The 10,774-nt window shown below is 35.6% G+C and overlaps 1 protein-coding gene across 1 annotated transcript; it reads right to left on the reverse strand.

Moving 5' to 3' along the window:
• Positions 1-1,900: 1,900 nt before the first annotated feature.
• LOC113706526 (uncharacterized) lies at positions 1,901-10,482 on the reverse strand. The gene is made up of 8 exons (XM_027228449.2): positions 10,107-10,482; positions 9,938-10,006; positions 9,706-9,735; positions 6,420-6,452; positions 5,611-5,681; positions 4,377-4,458; positions 2,368-2,460; positions 1,901-2,256 (listed from the first exon to the last, which is right to left on the reverse strand). Exons 1-8 carry the CDS (start codon positions 10,212-10,214, stop codon positions 2,206-2,208), a joined length of 537 nt encoding a protein of 178 aa, XP_027084250.1. The 5' UTR covers positions 10,215-10,482; the 3' UTR covers positions 1,901-2,205.
• Between the last annotated feature and the right edge of the window lie 292 nt (positions 10,483-10,774).

Below are 10,774 nucleotides of genomic sequence, written 5' to 3' on the forward strand. Positions count from 1 at the left end.
TAATATTATTATTGTCTTGATTCTCTCTGCATTAGAGATGACCCCATCTGCAGAATGCACTTACCTACTGAAAAAGACCCAAAACACCAGATACAATGGAAGAAATCCAGTTGAACAATTCTTCATTTTGAAACTTTGCCTGAAATTCATCGTTTTCATGTCAAAGAAACGTGAATTTCTAAACTAAAAGGAGGATGGGAAATATACGCACTTGGCAACGAAGTTTTGTCCAATATTATAAGCAACAAACATGAAGAGGACACATGTCTAAACTTCTTGTGCATTCTAAGTATCTTCTATTGTTGGTACCATAAATTTCTTCTGCAGCAAAATTATGGCAGTAAAGCAGGTAAGCTAGCAATTCGTGTATAAGACCTTTTGAATGACCTGACTAACAATGCAATGCTCTGCACCTATCCTCTACTAGTCAAACTATGCATGTATTTTGAAGTGATATGTATACTTTAAACTAGTTGACAATTTCATCAAGTCCAAGGGACGAATATATGGATAAATAAAGTCAACACCCTTAAAATTCTCGAGGGCTCCATCATATCTTAGCCCGAGTAAACAGCCAAGAAGGCAAGTCTTCTTTGTACAACCCATTACCAACTTCTCATTATGAGTTCAACCACGTGTTTTAATCAGATACCTTTGATAAGAATTATTTGGGTAGCCTTTAGGGCACAGATGGAGAGGGAGACAATAGTCAGCTCTTTTATATGTTTTCTTTATTAAGATAAAAATCAGGCATGTGACACCTTTTTTTTTTTTTCCGGATGCAGGAGGTATCTGGGCTTCGGATAAGCCGGACCCGACTAATCCTCCTGCGGTTCAAGAGGAGAGGCCCCTTTCCCTTGAACACGTTAACCCTGGGACTCGAACCCTGATGGGGGGATGGACAACGCACCCTGAGGAGGGGTCGTGACCAACCGAGCTACCCAGGTGGGGCTCAGACATGTGATACCACTAATGGAAATCAAGCATTGAAGGGTTCTGATTACTCTATGTAGGATGTAGCTATTTACTTTCCCTCTGTGACCATGTGCAGTAATTCAGTGCTATGAGGTCTCTCTCTCGATTCAAAGCATATCTCTTTAGATGTTGCTGTATCCGTCATAATTGAGATAGTGATATCCAAACAAGATTTGAGTTGTGAAAAATGTTCTGACAAAAGATACAGCATAATTTTGAAAATATCAGTGTAAGGAGAAAGATGACAATCTAGAGCAAAACTTACATAACAAAAAAAAAAAATTCTGAAGGCGTACGAAGTTTAGTTTGAAAACAGAACCATGAGAAATTCTGATCACAATCTTGAGGAAAACTAAGAATTTTAGAAAGAAAACACTGTAGAAAAACTGCATCACAATTAAAGAGCAAATTAAGATGATTAGTTCAAAGTCTGGGAAAACCTTAAAGCACAAAGCATTATTAAATAGGTCCAGTATTTCCTCTTATTATTTATTAGACTCTGAAAATAACTTTTCTGGAATACATATTCCTTCTTCATCCCTCCAAAATTATTAAGAACAATCATAATTATTGACATTCATGACTGTATGATGAGGGAGGGCAGTTACACAAGCGTTAGGTATGATATTAGCTCTAAAATGAAGACTGGAGTAGGTCACCATTATGTTTTAAGACATACTAACTTTATTCAGTTCTAGGTTGGGAGCAAGTAGAACATATGAAACATCATGATTTTTAAATTTTTAATGCTTAGCCACAGATGACAAGCGAAACCTTTTTTGTTCACCACCATCACTTTAAAGTTGGATTTTCTAATTAGTTGCATTCTTTGGGTAACTGAACTAGAGCCTTCTAGCAACTAAGTTAATTAGCATGCATCAAAAATTTTAGATAGAAGAAAATTATGACAGCCACAAAAGAGAAATATTAACAAATAGCAAAATAATCTTTCCATTGCTATCTTAAAAGCCAAGAGAATTCAGGGTCATAATAGAAAATCAACCATCAGTTGGTGCTTGACAGAATTTTGCAGTACTGATCTGCTAACCTCATTAGCAGCTCAGAAGAGGGAATATGCAGGACCTTATCAACAAGCCTAAGCTATTTGTTTATGATACCCTGCCAAGATGTATATGCAACAAAGATCAACTCCAATGCTCAGCAAAGTCGAGAACTGCACAAAAGTTGAAAGGCAATATGCAATAAACTAAAGCTGGAAGTTAGTGAGGATCACGAGCCAGTATTGTTGCCAATCTCATAGCTCCTAATATCCATCCACAACTGCAAAATTCCATGAAATGATTATTCATTGAAATAAATGATATGCATCAGTCAGAAAATCACTAGAGGCTTGAAAAGCAGAAGATAATCAGAACAGAAACAATACATTACCTTGTCAACAACATCTGCAACACCTGAGACATCTTGCTTTTTTTTCTTTAGGAGATCAAGATGAGAACTCATGAGACGATTTTGCTCTTCTGCCTGCCAAAGTCATGCTTTTCATAATTAGAATACAACTTTCCTGTGTGCTCACATTTGGGAAAAAAAAGAGAACCATGAAAATTAAAAGGCTTCTATGAAAAAACGAGGTGCTGCACCAGAACGAACAATTATTTTGTACAGATGTATGTATGCCTCCTTAGCTGAAAATCAAGAAGCTTATAGATAAACTCAGAGAAGAATCAAGTCATTGATCAACCAGATAGACAGCATCATTTGTTGCTCATAATCAAGATTAATTTTTCAGTAGTGGAATCCATAAAAAGTTTTTCAATGACTCAATGCCTTTTGATTTGCTTTTGGGTTCCAATAGATCAGGAAAACTATCTAGAATTATCATCTGCTATGGCTGTAGGAAAATAGATAACCTTAGTGGCAGAAGAGAGGGGAAAACCTTTACTATACCTGGAAAACAATATTCTTCATGAAGGAAATGTTGTTACTAATGTGGTTAAGGCATCCGAAACCCATTAATCAGCTAACTGTACTTGACCTTGCCAAAAATATTACAACATCAGATCATGCTAGACTTCTAAGCCATAGACATTTGCCACACTCTTATAGACTAATATCTGAAGTTATAAGGCTTGTTTCATTTGGATTGCAAGTACCAACAGTTATTTCAAGAATGGTCTTTCTTTTTCTCCTTTTATCTGAGTATATCAACCTACAGAAGGAGATTTACATACATTACTTCTGCATTTATGACCATATTTTAGTTAAGCTAGCATTATAATGTCAGTAGCTCTTTTACTCTGGCTATCTCATACTAATACTAAAGTTTGCACTTCAACTCCAACATCCACTGTTATGATTCTTCTAGAAAACAATATGGTTCCTTTAGTTAGCATTTTTTACGTCTTTCCAACGTTAACCTATACAAGCATTGTCTAACATCTTAATCACACCAACTCGAAATAAATGTGCTAAGGAGATGAATAAAAACAGAAAATGGGGAATTATTTAACTATTTTTGCACCGCAAATAGAGGAAGTTGGAGTCTGACCAAAAGATAATAACCAAAATGAAACTTTCTGTAAAACAAAATTAGAGTAACAGGAAACGACGAAGGAATATGGGTGCCACAATTTTGCATAAAAAGTATTAAAGGAACTTATCTTGTCACTACGATTTTCTGTCTAGCATAAACCCTTGGAGCCCATTACATTCCTCCAGGATATATGGATGTGAAAAAACCAGTTCTACAGGCCTAGAACAAATAGGCAACCCAAACCTGTCTTCTGGAACCAGGCATTGGTATTTTGCAAAACGTTGTTCATTAGTGCTATGATTGTTTCCACCCTCACCATCAATATCTACCTATAGCTCCCAACAAAATCCAAACTCTACCTTGAAGAATCTTAATCAACCTCACAAAGTTAGTATGGAATCTTTAAGCCTCTTACATGTTCTAAAAGTTTGCTTCTTCCAGATTTTAGACTAGTTAAAAAAACCAGCCAACTCAACAAGCCCATTGATCAACCACCTTTTCAGATCATTGGCGGGACCTAGTTGGCCAACCAATCTAGATTTATCAAAAACAAATTTAATTATATCTCCAAAATAAAAAATTTTAAAAAGAAAAAAGATGAAAGGGATTGGTCCCACTGGGACAGAAATATGAAACAAATCTCCAGTATCCTATTCATTATGTTGCCCGGTATATGTCCCTTCTATCCTTCCGGGCACCATGTAACCTATATGAATTCACTTATCACCAGATATCCATCCTAATTAGAACTGAAGAACCTAGGAAATATGTGATGCAAATCACAATGTGTACATTTTCATCATAAGTTATCTAGAAATCTGAACTGACAGGTAACTATTTTTTAAACAAATTCAGAACAAACAAAAAACAAGATGATTGCACGTCCAAAACATTACATTTTACTCACCTTCTCCAAAATACCTGTCAAGTAGTGGATCTCATTCTTTTTTACCTCTAACAAAGATGGTCTAATTGCTCCAATATTACTCCTGCATTTTGTCATGCATTCTACTTAGCCAAGATAAGAATATTTTATGGAAGATAGGCAAGAAAGCCAAATGCAGAAGTTTTAAATTTAATTCAAGGAAAAACTACAATTTTCATCTTTAAAACATATAGTCTGTTCAAGCTCATAGTCACCAACACACCCTTTATCTATATTTAGTGATGTAGAATCCAGAAATTAGTATACACAAAAGAAACTTAGTAGCCACAAGAGATTCCACTTTGAAACAGCAAGATCTCTAAAGACAAGAAACATTGGCATCAATAGACAAAAATAACAATTTTCTTACGTTAAAACAACTGTAAAGCAGAATGCTATGCTCCCTGAAAAGAGTCATGTTTACAGAGCATTACAATATAGAACAAGGGAGTACTTTTATGTCTTGAATTTCTGACTTGCTCATCTCTTGAATTGCTAACCACTATACGTTAGAATGGACCAAACCTCAAGTTATCTGTTAGGTTGCTCATGTCTTGAATTTCTGACGTGTGTTTCAAGTCAGCATATTAGACTGGAATAAAACTCCACTTATCCATCAGGCTGCTTACTGGGAGAACACCCTGACTGATTCTCTTATTCCACTCAATTCTCCCTTCTTTAACATTAGAACAAAGTGGCTTTGTTTGGATTGAGATAATTTCAGATAAAATAATTTGCTTCACAAATTTCAATCACCTTTTTATCTTCCCAATCACCTTTTATCTAACATACATCACATCACAAAAAGTGCTACAGTAATTATCTCAAATAAATCATCCAAATAAACTCCTATCCAAACAAACCCACTAGTATCTTTTTATCATAAACTACTCCATACCTTATCCAAGTAATCAAGACGTACAGTCAGGAACCGAATCACTAATACACACAGGCAAGGCCCCCCTTGACTGTCTCCTCCCATGCACACTCTCTTTCTTACTGCATGCTTGTATTTTTAAATGCACATTTTATTTGACTATGGCATTCAAAGCATGCAATGGCTACCATTTAGGCATCTATGTTTTCTCAGTGCCTGCATATCAAATACCCTCTCTTACCCATTACAGTTCTCTTGCATGCTGCACCCAACTTATTAACATAATGTTATAGAAACAACAAAGCTGATGCAAGCATTATTATTCTCTTGAAAGCTTACTTCTCAGCAAATAACAGGTCCAATTGTTGTTCTTCTACATGCTGCTCAACAGTATCAAGTATGGTTCCTGCCTGCAAGCAAATGGTATGAACCAGAAATTGACAATCACTACATAGATACTTCGAAAACAAGTTGAAGTCTAACAAAAGATGACAAGTACACAATTAAAGAACTTAGTCATAAGAGACAAGCAGATAAAATTTCTACAAATTGTCTACTATCAAGCTACAAACTGGAAAAGAAAATGTATCCAAATTTGAAGATGTTGTCAGATTATGTCCTCTTAATGTGTAGGATACATATTGGAGGAATAGGGTTGGAATTGAGAGAGAGAGAGAGAGGAGTTGTTTATGACATAACAATTTACAGTTTTGGAGAAACTAATCACTAGAGTAATGTACTAGCCATGGCTCATAATAAATGCTTCCTCTTCCCCAGAGACAAGGGTAAGTCCATGGTTTTAGATACCCTCATACAGCGACGACGCTCTCTTCCCACATTGAATCGAACCAGTAGTTAAGGATAATAATAGCAAAATGAAGTTAGGATGAATGGTAGTCTGATTTTGAGTGTCTAGAAACTAGTTACAGCCTGCCTCTTCCTAGAATTGACAGTCACGCTATGGAGCTCAAATATGTCATAGTAATTTTCATCCGAAACATCTTAATGCTTTAATTTTCTTATTACAATTATACCGTTCTATTTTCTTACCACCTTTTTGAGTTAGATTAAGACTAAATAAACTTCTGTTTGTGCACATTTACTATGAGGGCACAGGTCCATATGATGAAACCATAATCAAAGAATACCTGTGTTTCAAGACACAATGACTCGAACTGATCCTGCATCATTGAAACAGAGAACAGTTAGAACATGATCCTTTCCTTTCTCTTTCCTAATGTATGAAAAAAACAAGATATTGAAACCATGACAGGAAGACAGCTCAAATGATACGAGTTTAGATATCAAAACCAGATACAAAGCTGCAGAAGTGCTTGGTGATCCACATTCTCATCAAGACATCTCTGGCAAGTTTGATGTAGTAATGAGGAAACATCTAACAGAAGCACCTTTGGATATAATCCGAGAAATAACAGAAAATTGCAACCAAAGATGGTTTAAGTCTAAGTACTAGAAAAATGCAAACAGAGCAAATACCTATCCTACTCATGAAACAACTATATATGTGTTTTCTCCAAAATTGCCAACTTAAATGTTCTAAATGACTTGCATAACGCATCTAAAAGAAAGAAAGTGAAAGAGAGGACAAATAAAACACTTGGCAAATGCAGAAGGTGTGCTATATTACAACTCAGAGTTTCACGGAGTCTCAGAGGATTCTCTTTCCCCATCTAAATGACTGGCAAGAATCAAGGGATCACAGAAGGTTTCTTCCCATGACCCCTGCAGAGAAAGCCTTTCTTTGAGCTATATGCAGAGTCAATCCGCTTTCAAAGCCTGTTACTGTTGTTTGGCTGGTTCCTTAAAACCCACAAAAGGATGGCAGAAGAGCAAGCCAAGCAGTCTAGAGCAGTCAAGGAAGGTGGGATATAGCTAGTTATGGAAGCTCTGGGAGAGCTTTCTAGAAGCCTTCGAAACCCATGGAACCAAAGAGACCCTAGGCACCTAAATGAGCCTTTGGAGCCGGTGATCTGTTCTGCATAAGATCCTCTCTCTCTCACTTGACGAAGCATGCAACCATTTTATGTTCTCCTTATACTAGGGGTAGGAGTCACTAAACACCCACCCTGGTCCGTGTGGGAATGGCTTAAGGCTTAAGGGATTCGGTGGAGTCATTATACCACAGGTCCAGAACAATGCACACGCGCAGTCTTCTTATATTACTTATTTCAATTTCTATAGGGTGATCTTGCAGAATTGGTCCAGAATCAGCCCAACACAATTCAGTTTCTCTTGGAGCTGATCCAGTCATACGTTTTTTACTGATTCATTTTCTATATCTTCAAATTGTAGACTAAAGTTAAGTGCAGCCAACTGGTTGCCCAGCTATTTGAATGCTATTAATGAAAACACTATTCATTATCCAACATAATAGGTATGGGAGAAAAATAAATTCCTGCAAATTATTCTATCATTTGATTGCTAAGTCCTTCTTTGATAAATTATCAATATCAGCCACAGCCAATAGAATAGGAAGAGAAATGAAATGGGTGGAGTACAACAATTTGCAGTCTTCACTTTCTGCCATCAATATAAAATCCCCAACAGCTTAGTTTGGATTGAAAATCAAAATTCTCTAAAATCATCTTGTGTCTTTACATACGGTAAAAGATAAATTGTTAGACGCCCTTAGCATATAATAGTGCAAATGTGGCCAATGTGCATAGTGCAACATGTACCACATTTGAAGAAAATCTGATATAGCACAAAACTTCTTCAGGAACTATAACGCTACCATACTATACCATCTTGAAAAGAAAAAAAATATGTTTCACATAATTGACTCACATAAAACTATTTTAAGGGGAACTAGCTTGACTAAAGATTTTATAACAATATAATAGAAAACAAAAGGCTAGAAGCAAAATGATTACATCCAAAGACATTCAGTGAAGTTTAATGTGCACAAGACTTGATTGTCTTTACAATTAAAAGTCCTAAAGACTGATGTCTATTTGCAAGTTCAGACCTATATAATTCATTAATTTGCTATTTCCATCGTAGAACTGAATGCACTTTATAACCATGTTCAGTTGATAGCACCCAGCTGTCTATTCTTAATGTATAGATATATACCCAGAAATGATAACATAATACCACTTAGCCCATTCCAACACATTTTTTACTGTAACTAGTTAGTAGATATTCAGAAATGCTTCCAATTTTACCCATTACAAAACTCTGCAACAACCTTAAAATGATATATAAATAACAAAGTCACAGACTGTGTTTAATTAAATCATCAACCAACTACTATTGGAATGAGAGCTTGAATGTGAGTTGGTAGAGCAGATCAATTTTTGAACATGAGATGAAATACACTCAGGTTCTAAGACAGTTTCCTTTGCACCTTATGCACCGAAATTATTGGTTCACTAAGACATATGACCTAGCAAATCTAGTTCGGCACCCAGTCCAGCCTAGTGAAACCTACTATTAGCATCATGAAATAAGATTAAGCTTATGAACTTCTTGTCACACGATCAACTAAAGAAAAGTGAAGAATGGGGTGAATTCTGGATGATTCAATTCTAAGATGCGCTCAAGAATATTTCTTGCATACTAGAAAAACTTGAGGAAATGCAACTCATAAAGCTTTCACAAATAAAAGAAATGCTAACAGTAGGTTGCCATACAGAACGCTATGTACTTTTTGCAGATCAAAAGACAAACTGTGGCTATGAATAGGCTACATATCAGTCTACTCCAAAGCTCAGGTGCAAAAAAGAAAATTAAAAGGAAACTATTAGAAGCAGCAAAAGCCTTAGGAATTAATACAAAGAAAAATAAGCTTGCAATCATCAGCATCTACTTCCAAATTGTAGCTTATTGATGCCTTTCAAGCACTTGTAACTAAGGCATAGCATGACCAACTCTTCCCTTCATAAAAGCAGCCAACACAACAGCAAATGTCATATTGATTTGACAACATCAGATAATGGAGCACAACCTCAAAGAACACTTCATTTGACGTGACCAATACATTTTGTCAAACACTTGGACTTTAAAAGTTGGAAGCACTCACACAGAATATACTTCAATATCTAGCTATGTACTAGGAATTTAAGTTGAATGAACCGAGAATTTTTGCAAGCAAACAACTTCAATAAGCTTAGGCATTTGACAACCATTTCTTCTTTTGGATTGTCATTAATATATTGACCAGCTATACAGTTCCCTAACATTATCATTCTCCATCTATTCTTTTGAAACTGATCGTATTGAAAATCAACCACATTTTGTACGAACCAAGATGAAATAGGACCAGATACTTTTATGAGCAACTGTTAATCTTTGATAGTGTAACAGCAATTCATTTTGCTCTAACTTTTCCTGGGCTCAATCCGTTAACCTTGGTGAGGTAGAAAAATGATAAAAGAAAAAGAAACTCATAAAACTGTCAAAATGGCATACCTCTATATTTCCATGCAAAGAAGAAATAACCTGAAAAGAAAAATTACAGAAATTGCAGAAATAAGAGTTACTTCAAATATTTACACAATTCAAAAATAAATCCAAGAAATAAATACTTTCAAGTACCAAACGACTTAAAAGAAATTAAACTAAGCAAATTTACCTCGATTTTGAACTTTTTATTAGAAAATTCATATATAAAAAAAGAAGCAATTTAGGCGTGAGAGAATACCTCAATGAATAGGCGATGGAGGCGGTCTTTCTCGGGGTCGGTAAACTTCGGAAAAGCTTTGCAGAATTCCTGGAAGTATTCCAATTTAAAACTAGAACCGAAATTAATTACTCAAATAGAAAAAAGAAATTGATTTATGCAGTTTTGGTTGGAAAAAATTAGAAATGACCTCTTTGGAGCAAGCTGTGAGGAGAGAACGTAATCCGAGCTTGAACGATTTCTTCAAATTCAGGTGCCTTGACCCCTGAATTTTCAAAATTTCACTGAAATTTTCCATTTCGATTCTCCTTTTCCTTTTCTAACTCGCCGGCGGTGGGGTTTAGAACCTAGAACCGTTGGGATCGCCGATATGGGGTTTTGAAATAGAAGGCGGGAGAAGTAAAGGTCGTATTTTCACAAACTTCCGCTGAGAATTGTGCCGATTCCACGTGGCTCCAATTAGGTTTTCAGAATTACATTTATCACCCTTACAAATTTGAGGGTCTTAACAAAATTAGTCAAATTCAATTGAATTTTTCAACGAGTAGGATTAGGGTTTAGATATCTATACTTCTATACAATGTTTTGAAACTCAGGCTGGCCATCGACTTAGTCAAGATTTGGGGTTAGGGGTCAATGGATTCGACCGGGGTCGAACCCATTCAAGAGCCGGATGATGTCATCATGATGTCGTAAATATATTTAATTTTAAAAATTAATGTATTATGTAAAATTTCTAAAAACATATTAATACTAAGAAATGTAGGTGTAATGTATGTTTGATATTTCTAAGATACTTTTCAAGAAAATACAAATAAGGTAGTTTAATTAAGTAGCAATTTACAATTTAATGCATAT

This window comes from Coffea arabica, chromosome 8c (assembly GCF_036785885.1).
Source record: "Coffea arabica cultivar ET-39 chromosome 8c, Coffea Arabica ET-39 HiFi, whole genome shotgun sequence".
Taxonomy (NCBI): Eukaryota; Viridiplantae; Streptophyta; class Magnoliopsida; order Gentianales; family Rubiaceae; genus Coffea; species Coffea arabica.